Source organism: Eriocheir sinensis, chromosome 51 (genome assembly GCF_024679095.1).
Source record: "Eriocheir sinensis breed Jianghai 21 chromosome 51, ASM2467909v1, whole genome shotgun sequence".
Classification (NCBI taxonomy): Eukaryota; Metazoa; Arthropoda; class Malacostraca; order Decapoda; family Varunidae; genus Eriocheir; species Eriocheir sinensis.
This window is the reverse complement of record NC_066559.1, coordinates 9992873-10006537: the sequence shown is the minus strand read 5'-3', so window position 1 is coordinate 10006537 and position 13665 is coordinate 9992873. Positions and strand designations below refer to the sequence as shown.

The 13665-nt window shown below is 43.3% G+C and overlaps 1 protein-coding gene across 4 annotated transcripts in view; it reads left to right on the top strand.

The window, feature by feature from the left end:
* Window positions 1-13665, top strand: part of LOC126982677 (vascular endothelial growth factor receptor 1-like) — a 62253-nt gene that overhangs the window by 27237 nt on the left and 21351 nt on the right. For all 4 annotated transcript variants that reach the window (XM_050834941.1, XM_050834942.1, XM_050834943.1 and 1 more), the window contains 7 exons: window positions 1804-1951; window positions 7463-7629; window positions 8080-8245; window positions 9894-10061; window positions 11318-11482; window positions 11593-11723; window positions 13469-13649. In XM_050834941.1, the coding sequence (XP_050690898.1) occupies window positions 1804-1951; window positions 7463-7629; window positions 8080-8245; window positions 9894-10061; window positions 11318-11482; window positions 11593-11723; window positions 13469-13649 (1126 nt within the window). The remainder of the gene's footprint in view (window positions 1-1803; window positions 1952-7462; window positions 7630-8079; window positions 8246-9893; window positions 10062-11317; window positions 11483-11592; window positions 11724-13468; window positions 13650-13665) is intronic.

Below are 13665 nucleotides of genomic sequence, written 5' to 3'. Positions count from 1 at the left end.
AGTTTTTGAAAGGCAGCCAGTCAGGAGCTATCGACTCAAGGCTGTGAGGAAGTCATTTTACATGGTGGCAAGAATGTCATTAGGAAGAGAGGCACCACAGGAAGGGTCTGTATGGAGCATCTGTGCCCAGCAAGGGGAGGCTGGAATGAAAGGAGAATAAGCCAACGGCCTTCAGCGAAAGAGTAGGATGAAACAAAGAACAACATGTTGCCCCAGTAGGCAACTAGTAATTAATGGAGTAAAGAGAGTATACAGGGGAAAGAGAGGCTCTGCAGGGAGGAATAAAACAGACTGCCATGAAATGGTTGGGGGAATGCTGGTAGGATGAGAGAAGCCAGCAGACCAGCAGTAAAGAACACAGTAGTACTGAAATTCCAAGTAAGGAAAGGAAATGACTGGCAGGACATACTAACCTCTAGGACAAGTGAATGGGTTGGATGTGTAAAGAGACAAAAACTGGGTAAAATACACTGCAATCTGCCCAAGCCAGGGAACAGGGAAAGCAGGAAAGGAAGAGGGGAACAAATCCACAGGCCCTGTGCCACTGCAGTGGCAAGCAGAGGCAAACAAGAGAGGTGTAGGGGCAAGGAGGAGTAAGGCCAAGAGGCACGCTGTTAATGCCATTAGAGAGAGGTGTAAACTAGGAAAGGGCAGTGCAGGATGTCCTCACTGTGGGTTGGTTGGAGGAAAGCTGCGGAGAAGGGAAAAGATGCTGCCAGACCAGCGATGGAAACCAATATGGGAAAGCTCAGGTGGAGGTGAGAAAACAAGACACTGAAAACATCCTGGGAGGGAGCGAGCAGTGCCAGAAAGGATTGTGGGGGGACCCAAGACAGAAAATGTGACGGGGTCCCATAAGGCACGCCCTCCAGTATGGACTGAGAAACGAATCAAATAGAACAAGAAACATTTGGGTGGCTATCCACAACGAAGAGAGACCCGGTTGTAGCAAGTGTCACCTGTTAGTAGAACCTGCCTATGTAGTAGGGGAACAAGGGGATGGAAGCACCCTCTAGCTACCCAATCCAAGACATAACAGGAAAAAAGGGAGGGGAGGCAACTGCTGGCCACTGGAGCCTGACGGGGTGGAACAGTTGAGTACTCCAGCGCCCTAAACCAACGATGAACAAAGGGGGAAATGTAAGAGGAGAAAATGTGCCCCCTGCCCCTCAGCCACAGGGACAAAGGGAGAGGGCAGGTGTAACAAGGGCAATGTGCAAGAAGCCATGACCCAGTGCAAAAGAAACAAATGAGGGAAAGACACACCAAAATATAAACTGAAAAGAAAAGGGCAACACAACAAGTAAAGACAACAAAAAATAAACTGAGAAAAAGGACGCAACACAACTACTTGAGATGGAAAGATTAAAAGAAATAATACAGACAAAACGAGTACTCACCCTAGAACACATGGAGGCAGATGAAGGAGCAGCATAGGGGTCTGGACCAGGCAAACCCTTGGCTGGGGGACCTGGATCATGGAGGCACACTGTGTTGCCCTTCCAAGGACATCGCTCTAGTGTCTGTTCCAGTACAGCTTGAGAGACAGACTCCAAACTCGTGTGGATGATAAGCACTTTGTGCAGGATCAGTGCCATTGCAGGCTTTTTTTCTCAATTTTTACACCCATGAGTGTCTCCTCTGTAAAATATGTATACTAGGATTAGGATCGTTGAAGCTCTCCCTCTTGCATACAAGTCCAAATATTCAACCTAAACACTAGCCTTCCTGAAGTCTACTAGAAACATTAGGTGCAGATACAAAAGCAGCAGTTCAAGTTCAAGCTTATTGTTGTTTGTACAGATTACGATTCGGCATAAAGAAGAGCAGAGTCGGTCATCGCTTAATATCACGAACATACGCAGCAGTGATTTTGGAAACTACACCGTCAATGTGACCACCGGTGGCGGTGCCGCCAGCGATTCCGTCACCTTTCAGCTTCAAGTCAAGAGTAAGTCTGTAATGTGTGGCTTTTTTTGGCTTGCCTTGTCCTGCAAATATCTGGCTAAGGGCAAGGATGGTCTTTGATGCTTAATAATATAGGGTGAAAGTCTGTCAAGACCTGATTTTTACTAATTACAAGTTCATAATATATGTAAGTTAGGTAAAGATTCGTATTAGGTCCGTGCCAGTATCTCATTACCTACCTTATGAAACATCAGTATCTCTTCATATATCTTTTCTACAAACCTTCAACAGTCATGGAAACGCTTTGAAAATCCAATTCAAGGACTTTTTTTTTTACTCTTGAAAATAGGGGATAATGTTTACGGAAGCGCGTCGCCTCCTCTGGCGGCCGCGACGACGCTGCAGCCGCCGCAGCCGTAAAATAGCTCGCAGAGGGTTTAGGGTCGGGGAGCATATTTAAACTACACAAACCGAAATTTACGACCTAATAAGGGGGGGGCGGCGCCCCCCTCGACCCCCCCCCCCCCCGACATGTATACATGTGACTTATTTCAGCAAGGAGGTATTTCTCGCAACACCGGCTGCACCAAACAGACTCCTTGGGCTGCACCGTCGCCAGAGGAGGCGACGCGCTTTCGTAAACATTATCCCCTATTTTCAAGAGTAAAAAAAGTCCTTGAATTGGATTTTCAAAGCGTTTCCATGACTGTTGAAGGTTTGTAGAAAAGATATATGAAGAGATACAAATGTTTCATAAGGTAGGTAATGAGATACTGGCACGGGCCTAAAACGAATCTTAACCTAAGTTAAGTTAAATACCATTCTTAGTTAATGAACAAAGCATGGAGCATGGAGGTAGAGAGTGATTTGAGAAATACAATAATAGTACCAACCCTCACATATGCAAGTGAAACGTGGGCCTAGAATGAAAGTCAGAGGTCTAGAGTGCAGGCAGTGGAAATGAGTTATTTGAGGAGTGCTTGTGGTGTGAGTAGAATGGATGGAATGAGTAATGAAAGTGTGTACTATGAGCCTATTGGGATGTGTCACGGTGATGAAGGGAAGAAGTGTGGAGTGGTGGAAGAAGTGAAGCAACAGACTTTAAAGTGGTTTGGCCACAACGAGCGAATGGAGGAGAGTAAGATGACCAGAAGGGTGTATGTGAGTGAGAAGAGGGAGGGAATGCTAGAGGACGACCTCCGGTGAAATGGAGAGATAGGGTGCAGGAGTATGCTAGAGAGAGGGGGGAAAGATCTTTGAGAAATTTTGAGCAGGCAAGGAGGGAGTGTCTGGATAGAGAAAGTTGGAAACTCTTCTGCCGTGGCCATCCCCTGGTGGGAGCTCCTAGGAGCAGGCATCGATGAAAAGATGATGATGATGATGATGATGATGAACAATGCCATGCATGCCAGCTAACTACTGCAAATTTTGTTGCTGTGTGCTTTTGCTTTAGTCTGATTCTTGTATGGTATGCATTAGGAACATTTTTTCTCCCATTTTGCCTATGGCACCTGTATGCTTTCTTGGTGTGGCCTGGTGGTCGGCCCCATCCCGTTCTGGCGCAGGCAAGTGTTTATGGTGGTACTATCTTGCTTGGCTCCTGCTGTCCCCCCAAAGCTCATCTTTGATCTGCTATTTGAGAGAATCTGGAGTCCAGGTTGATTGGTCTTCTTCAGGACATGTGGGTAGTATTTATGGTGGCACTATCTTGCTTGGCTCATGCTGTCCCCCCAGAACTCATCTTTGATCCTCTTTTTGAGAGAATCTGGAGTCCAGGTTGATTGGTGGTCTTCAGGACATGTGGGTAGTATTTATGGTGGCATTATCTTGGCTCATGCTGTCCCCCCAGAGCTCATCTTTGATCCTCTTTTTGAGAGAATCTGGAGTCCAGGTTGATTGGTGGTCTTCAGGACATGTGGGTAGTGTTAGGTCACTCAACGATGACTGAAATTTATCGGCTTATAGTAGTGGGCAGGGCTCAAATACGGGCCTACAGGACGCCGTGCCCAAACGCTGGCCACTCTGCCACTAGTTCTATGGTACCTAATGCTGCATTATGAAATTAAAAAAAAATATTTTGCTTTTCATTTTGCATTCTAGGCTCAGGTTACCCTATCCCTATTTCCCCATGCAAAATTAAGCCCCCAGCCAGGGATTCTCTAACTACGGTGTTCTAGTAACATAATCCTTCTGCTTGAGGGGACCCTTCACCTGTAAAATCCTCCCTCCCTTAGTTCCCAACCTATGAAAAAGTCATGGTATCATATGAAAGCTAAGGAAGAGATAAATGTTTTGTCTAATGTATTTATAATATCTCTTTTAGTCATGATTTTATATATTTGTTTTTCTCTATTGAGACGAGAAAAAAAAATGAGGTATAATTTTTTTTAATGAAAATGATGATATATAGTCCTAATGTTTTACGGATGAATTGTAGCAATGGGTATAAACATTTTGTGGAGCCGCAGTAAAAGGTGTACGATAGAAAATAAAGAAGGAGTGTTTCATAGAATCATGACATTTTTCCAAAGAAAAAAATGTTTTCTCAAAAACTGTTTGTCCAAATTTCATCAAACTTTCAGGTTTTTAAAATTTCAAATATTACAATAATAGGTATAAGAAAAACGTTTTGTGGAGCCAAAAGAAAAAGTTTGCATTCATGAGTAACAGGCAGAGGGTCCCCTTAAGAGGAAAATCAGTCTGCTAACTATCAAACAGTTTCCAAGAGGTTCTCATGGTGTTAATACTAATAAAGACATGTTCATGCCAAGCTTCATACAATTTGCAACAAAAATTATTGCAAAGAAACATTTTTGCAAAGAACAAAAAGGATATAAATCATTGTTAAGCATGACACAAAGGTGATGAAAAATATGACAAATTTTATGTAATTCATAAACTATTCCATGTTGCAGACTTTTTATTTCCATTTATGTCAGCAGAAATCATTCTTTTTATTTTGTTCTCACCTAGAATATGATGCAAATATTTGCAAATATTTTATCATGATAGGAAATCTGGAGTACACAAAAAATTACCCTTTCTTTCCTCTTTCAACTGAAACTGATCCCATTAGAATCTATTAAATATGGCAATGAGGATGATGAAAGATTACATCTGGCTCCCTGGAGGGAAGATGCACTCGCTGGAAACGTCTGGCAAAAAAGACCCTCCGAAAACTCCCCATTGTTGTAGGCTAAGTCTTAGAACATGAAACAATTTATAACAACCATTTTGTATGTTCTGTTACTTAGACTATATGTCGTCTAACTAGGAACATACATTTCCACCTACTGTAATGCAGCGGTTCTCACTGTGGGTCTTTGGGTCGCGAGATAAATTTTGATGGGTCGCAGGGACATAGAAAAAAATCTTATACTTTCAATGTATTTAATTTACTTAATTGAAATTGCAATTATAATGTTTACAACGCCAGGCATCTGTCTCACACCCTCACCAGTGATGCCACTCCTGTTTTTCCACATAGATTTGTGTTTTCTGCCTCGGCCTAGGTGTCTTTTTTTATTTAACAAACAACCATTAATCAATGGTTTTTTTTTTTGGATCAAATGTTATGATATGTATTAGATTATTTTCCTTTTTATTGATATTCATTTCTTGGCATTCCAGTTAAAAATCATTTCTGTAATGCTCGCTCATCCACTCCCCACATCCTCCCTCCCCCTGGGCCCCTACTAGTGGTGGACAGGAGCTTTTTTTGAAAGGAAGGAAGCTGCTCTGAAAAGAACAAGGTTCGAGGCTCCTGACAATCCAGCAGTATCAGCTTTGAAGCAAGCCACATTGGCATCATACAAGGTTGCATGGAGAATTTCAAAGAAGAAAGCACCCCACACTGTTGGAGAAGATCTCTTCAAACCTGCAGCCATTGACATGGTAAAAACCATGTGTGGAGAAGACGTGGCAAGAAAACTGGAAATTATCCCACTGTCAAATGACACGGTACACAGGAGAATCATGGACCTGTCACTTGATATCAAACAGCAAGTGGTAGATCACATCAAGGCCAACGGAACATTTAGCTTGCAGCTAGATGACTCAACAGACATAAGTGATAATGCCCAACTGTTGGTTTGTGTTAGGTATGAAGGGCCAGCAGATCTAGAAGAGGAGTTTCTCTTTTGTCATGCATTGCCAACAACCACTACAGATGTTTTTCAAATGGTTGACCAGTTCTTGAAAGAGGAAGAACTTTCATGGACAGACTGCTTCAGCATTTGTTCTGACAGCGCACCAGAGATGCTCGGAGTGCAAAAAGGCTTCACAGCACGTGTAAAGCAAGTTAATCCCAAGGTGAATGTTTTTCATTGTCTACTACATCGTGAAAATTTGGGTGGTCGACACCTGTCACCTGGACCGAACGAAATAATGAACGAAGCAGTTCAAATTGTCAACTACATCAAAGCTCGTGCATTGAATATCCGGTTGTTCGAGCAATTATGTGCTGATTTCAATTCTGAACACAAGCATCTGCTCTTCTACTCAAACATCAGGTGGGTTTCAAGAGGAAAAGTACTACGACGACGAGTTGATCTTCGGGACGAGTTGGAAATTTTCCTGACTGAAAAGAAATGTCATTTAGTGAACAAACTGTTGAACAAGATATGGCTCCTACAAGTCGGGTATCTCACTGACATTTTTGGTGCACTCTACAGTCTAAATATCAGTATGCAAGGCCATAACCAGACGATTATTGTAGTTGCAGAAAATGTCTTCTCTCAAATACGAACTAAAATTGTGGCTAGGCAACATGAAGCGAGGGAAATTTGCAGCTTTTCCAACTGTGGCAGAATTTCTAGAAATGTGGGAGGAAACAACATCTCACGGCAATGCCAAAAGTTTTATTGTACCACACTTGACTGAGCTGATGGCAGAGTTTGACTGGTGAATCCCAGAAAAGCACATTCGAACCCAATCATAGGTGAGAAATCCTTTCAACATGAATGTTGAAAACCTGCCAAAAGATGTTCCAGGACTCCCATAGCAACTTATTGAGGTTCAAAGTGAAAAGTTATTGAAGGACCTTTTCAAGGAAGCATCTCTTTCTGAGTTCTGGATTCAGGTAAAGAAAGAGAAGCCTATTGCAGGAGGTGAGGCGGTAAAAGTGTTGCCCCCATTTGTTACAACCTACCTTTGCGAGCATGGTTTTTCGACTAGGACTCACATTAGAATCAAGTCGAGAAACAAGCTTAACCCCGAGCACGATATGAGATGCAGCCTTAGCACACTGATCCCACGACTTGACATGTGGGTGAATGAGCAGCAGCACCATGGATCCCATTAGTTAAGATGAGAAAAAAGGAGAACACGTTTAATTTCTTTTCAAAATAAAGTTTATATACCGCTGTACATTTTCTTTACTATGGGTTGCAAAGGGTTGAAATGTTCCCAATAGGGTCGCTCACGAAAAAGTTTGAGAACCGCTGCTGTAATGGACTCCTTAACTACTGCGGTACATGCCGTTTCCGTGATATGATGAGTGTGTGGTGTGTTCTCACGACTTGGAAAACCTGCAACAGTTTCTCATGCTTCTCAGGTAGGCCCCACATGAACCTGAGCAGTGTTCCTTCCTATCTCGAGGTGGGAATGAGCCTGAACATCACCTGCTCAGCTGAAGGATTTCCTCCAGCCAATGTCACTTTACAGTTTCAAGACTGCTCCAGTGGAAATAACTCCTGTAGTCCCCCGGTAACGGTGCATCAGGTAATGAGTGGAGTTTTGTGTTTTTGTGCGCCTATTTGTATAATTATGACTTCAGCTAAAACCCAGTACCTCTTATCTCCTTCAAATACATGGAAAATAATCAGCTGCCTAAGTCATTTTTCAGCGATTTCCAGGTTTTTGTTTACATCAATTTTTCAACATGTGACGCCCATTTTTGTACAGTTGCCTTTGTCATTCAGGGTTTAAGTGTTCTAGAATTGACCTTTTCATTTCTGCCTAAATCTTAAGCCAAATGAGATAATGACAGTTCTTTTCTGATTTCCTGTAAAGTAGAAAATAATGACTTAGGCGATTTGTTTACGAAGGTGACGATATTTGTCTTCAGCTAAAACCCAGTACCTCTTGTCTCCTTCAAATGCATGGAAATTAATCAGTTGATTCCAGTGTGAAGCTCTAAAGGGTTGGTACCATTAATTGTGATTGTTCCAGACTGGAAAGGAGAACACTGACATTCCCACTACTGGAAACATTGTTGATCCTGGAAACATTATTGAGAAAAATATGGCTTTCTCTCCCCACACCCCGGGACTGTTGTGGTGCATTGGGGAAAACATTCTTGGAACTGAAAACACATCAGCTGCTGTCAGAATATCTGGTGAGTACGCCCTAGCCTCTTCCACTTATGGACACATGACCCAACATAATCCTGATTAATTTTGGCTCTGCTTGGGGTAAATGGAACACCAGAATCCAGCCTGTTTTATGAACAAACAAGATGGCAAGGCACGGAGCTATGGCAAAATTGTCTTAACCCGTACAGCGTCAGATACGTACGACGTACGTATTATTTTTAATACCATTGAGCGTCCAGTCCGATTACCTTTTACAAAGATGATCCAATATTTGCATTCCAATCGCCAATTGCTGTTCTGATCAGATCGGATGATCGGACTGATGATCGGAAGTGCCCAGCTCTGCCAACAGCACAAAAACAACTACCCAGGAACATTTATTCATACAACAGAGCCAATATGGGTGCCATAATTAAAGACTTAACTGATTTTAGAGACTGTTTCCTCGACACAGATCCAGTGGCCAATTCTGTTGAGGCAAACTGGACCAGAATACAAGACTTTATACATGACACATTGGACAAACACATACCCAAGAAAACTATCACATTCATTCATTCATTGTCATTACCATGAAAAGACTACACAGAAACAAGGTAAAGGCATACAACACAGCAAAACGATACAGAACACTGGGAACACTACAAAAACATACAGAAAACACTACAAAAAGAAACTAAACAAGCAGAAACTAAATACATATCCACTTTTCTCACAAACAACACACAAAACCACAAGAAATTCTACAGCTTCTTTAAAGCACGCAGACAAGACTCGACCGGAATTACAACACTACTACACAACGGTTCCTTGGCCACACCCACAAGACAAAGCCGACACACTTAACAAACAATTCCAATCTGTTTTTACACAAGAACATGCAAACTTGCCAGATATACCAACATCACCACACCCAACAATTCCTCCCCTCTATTTAAACACCCAGGGACATGGAAACTTGAAAGGATTCAAAGGATTGCGACTAAGATGGTACCAGAATTATCAAGCCTGTCATACAAGACTAGATTAGAGGGACTGGGCCTACCAACACTGGAAGAAGGAAGAGAAAGAGGAGACCTGATAGAGTTATACAGGAACACAAAAGGAATGGAAGTGTTTAACAGAAATGATCTAATCGAGATGGAAGGGAGGAGGCAACTAAGAGGACACAGCAAGAAATTGAGGAAGAGGATTTGTTTGAAAGCCCTAAAGAAGTTCAGTTTTCCATACAGGAGTGTGGATACATGGAATGGACTAAGGAATGACATTGTTGAAGCAGGCAGTGTCCATCTAATGAAGGAAAAGCTGGACAAATATAGATTGGGAGATGACTGATTAAGCTTGAGCTCAGGCCCTGTACACTACAAATAGGTAAATACCAATAAATAAATACACACACACACACACACACACACACACACACACACACACACACACACACACATAGAAGTGTTAACACATGGAACAGCTTATGGGAAGAGGTGGTGGAGGCGAACAATGTCCAACAAATGAAGGAAAGGCTGGATAAATGTAGATATGGAGACAGGACTATTAGAGCTTAGCTCAGGCCTGGTAGACTACAAATAGGTAAATATAAATAGGTAAATACATGTATATGAAAGGAAATCAGTATATAACTTCAAATTATGTTCTATTAACTCTGGTCCTCAGACATTGGTGGCATGTTTGTCCTGCGCCATCGTGGGGAAAATGAAAAAACCGTTGAAGTTGGAGAGCGTGAGAAACATGTTTCTGTTATAGAGAATGACTACTTCTCTCTGATGTGTGGAGGAAGCAAATTATACTATAAGACTGTCATCCTTACACACACATTGCCAGGTGAGTGATACAGTTTGTGTGCATCTTGGTGCAAGAATCTTCCCAAGTCAGGAATTTTTCTCCTGCTGGAATTGCAAAAGTAGTTGCTGCTTTTCCATTACTGAGGATGTGCAGGACACATATCAGAGGTAGAGGTGAATGAGTCATCCTGAGTGTCTGAACTTAGTGCACCTCATGGCAGACACACCAGGGACTTAAGAGGTGTGCTGGGCTAGGTCTTTGTCTTGGCATGGGAGATAATTAGTGGTGGCTGGAGCCCTTACAGTGGCGTGCTTGCTCTCTCAGGCCACAGAGCTGCAAGAAGAAAACATCGGTAGTGTTGTGGAAGGAGAATACTTGCAGGAGCCCATCCCATGCAGTGCACACCACCGAGACTTTCTGCATGACTGCAAGACTTAGATAAACAGTGAAACCAATGAGGCGGTGAAAATAAATTAGCATCTGAAGGCTATGTAATACAAAGGAGTAGATACTCTGGGGAGATAGTAAATAGACTAGTTTAAGAAATAGTAACTATTAAAACCCTAACTATACGTATTCTGTTTCACCAAGATATTACAGGCAGCCACACCCCCTCATGCTCTTCAATTTTGACTGGCCAAGTGGCAGCCAATCACCGCGCTGGAAAAGTTTAATTTGCTTGGCCCAGGAAGCTTGCTCTGCGCTCATACTGCCTCTCTGTGTTAAGTGATGCATAAAAGAATATGTTAACACCTCAAAATCACCATGAAATATTAATTTAATGCAATTTCACCATTGAACAACTAGTGCCTAAACTGTCAAAGATTATGATGAGACAAAAAACATAGCCAAAAGTACACTGTTAACTTTAGTATAGATGGAAATATAAACTTGTTTTTATCATACAGAAAAAAATATCATCATTCATCACGTGATATTTACGACAAAAAATAATTAGCCGTCTTGTGTTAAAGATTGAATGTTATAGGTAATGACTCAAGGTTGGCAATGATACTAAGAAAACACAGGTAGGCCTTGAGGTATTTCAGATAGTATTAGAAAACTAAGAACATAGCACAGTCATAACGCCAGTGGCCAAGGCGGAAAAAACTGACGGAATCTGCCTGGTGACTGGCTGCCATAGAGCTAATCAACATCAAGAGAGAAAAAGAGGAGGTGTGGCTGCCTGTAATATCTTGGTGAAATAAGACTACAGTGAGAAAACAATAATTGTAATACTTTCACAAAGGTTCTAAGAAGAGACTATATCAGTAAATCATTGAATATTTTGCCAGACTCTTCAAACCCACACACATTCCCAGTTACGGAGTCCAACTTTTCATGGAAAGTCAATAAGACAGTTGATAAAGCCATGAAAGTGCTTGCTGGAAGTTACACCTGCATGGCTGTGCTCCACGAAGGCCAGCAGATCAGCAAGAGGCTTACCATCACAGTGCATGGTGAGTCCATCTTAACTTGTTTTATGTTCAATAGCTGAATAGAATTGATGCAAAATAAAATTACTTTCTAGAAAAACAGCTTAAAGCTAATTTTTTCTGTCTCTTTGCAGGTGAAGAGAAAGTGCATTTTACAAATGAAAGTAATTTGAGAAACCAAACAGTTGAGGTGACCAAAGATGCGCCCTTCAACCTCAGCTGCAGTGTGGCGGGCATGCCAGAACCCACCATCCAGTGGCTGAAGGTAAGCAGGAAGACCCGATTTTCCCAATACATTCGACCCTTGATTTAACGGACCCCGATTTAACGGATTTCGGATTTAACGGACCACAAAATCTCAACAGACATAGATTTGTCTGGTGTGACACTGGCTTTAGAAACGTCAAAACCCTAAACAGAAGGCCATCGGGCCGTGTCGTGAGGCCGCGCCGCACAAATTACACCCACACACACTGCCTCATGGCCTCTAGCTCCGCCCACTTTTCGGCCGCTGGACAGGACACATCGTATAGTGTGTGTCCGCCTTTATGGGGAAAATTGAAAACCGTCGACGTCTTGTGCGTGCAGACAGCCCCGGCCGTGCGCTGGGCCCCGCCCCGAACAGCTGACGGGCGGCTGATGACGGTGATGGCGATGATGAGAGTCGGCGGTGAGGCCCCCGCATCGGCGGCACCCGAACTGCATCCCCATCGGGCCCGTGTGTGTGTGGCTGCGTTTATTATGGGTTTGGGCTTCTCAATTTGCCAATTCCCATCCTCCATATGTTGCACGGGACCCCTTTCCTTTTTTCCATCTCTTCTTTTTGAAAAAGAAGAGATAGAAGACCAGAAAGAGGTCCCGCGCAACATGTGGAAAACAAGAATTAGCAAATTGAGGAGCCCGGGCCCACAATAAACACAGGCACACACGCACGGGCCCCCACGAAAGCACCGGCGCCGATGCGGGGGCCACGCTGCCGACACCCATCATTACCACCACTTTCATCAGCCGCTCATCAGCTGCTCAAGCCCGGCGCGCGGCCGGGGTTGTTCGCACACATGCGCCTCGCCGCCCGGATCATAAATTTTTTTTTTTTTAAATATAAAAATTGTTCTGAGCTAGAAGGGAGGCTGGGTAGATCTGTCCGGTGTGACACTGGCTTTAGAAACGTCAAAACCGTATTTTCAAGCAGCGGACTTTTTCAAGCAATGGACCACCCTTACCCCCTTTTAATCCGTTAAATCGAGGGCTGAGTGAATTTATAGCTCTCTCAGTCTTTGCTTCAGTGACTCCATATAAATAAATTTGAGAAAGACAAGGCTTTCCAATCTGTACACATGTGAACTGGACGTTGTTGTATTCACTCCATTCACACCCCACTATCCTACCACACTGCTGATCTGCACACCACCTTCCATCTTCCATTCTTTTCAGTCAACAATTTGACTTTTCTTATTTGCAAACTGATGTGACAGTCATTTCATCCTAAGCAGCCATCAGATTCTAGGAGAGGTATGTGCCTTAGCAGCCAAGGTTGTACCATCAGACTGAAGTATGCCCGCCCACTGGCAGAATGAACGAATAATCAGCAGCGCTGGACAGAGTCATCCTCTACTGGCATGAACTAACTGTTGTCTGAACTTTGTAGAGGTTGGTGAATAGGAGTGAGCACCCTTTTAATCAAAGTTTATCATTTTAGTTACTCTTAATTGAAGGCATTTTTGTGACGGGGAGTAATTCCACTTTTCAAAGTATATGAGAAATTGATCCGTCCAGAAGGGTAGACCTACTTCTCAACAATCCCCCCGGGACTTGAGCCTGGCCCCTGAGGCAAGAGGTGGACACTCTGGCGTCGGAGGAAGGGCGCCCTTGTGTCCCAAGGCCTTGGAAGGCTCTATCCGTGCCTTGAGTCATCACATGTTGGCAGCCCTCCCAGCCAGTGTCTGCAGGAAGTGGGAGCATGATGATAACAACAATGATAGGTAACTGTAAATTCTCTGCCCATCACAGGACGGCAAGGTTCTCAACCACACGCCAGAATTCTTTGTTGAAAAAATAAAGGAATCCTCCAGCAACTCTAGGGAGCTGCTGATCTTCAGAATTATGCTGGAGAGGCATGCGGGTGTGTACACATGTGTTGCGAAGAACAGGGTGAATGAAGTCACAGGTTCCCTCACCATCTCAGTGGCAGGTACGTGTGGCTCCTA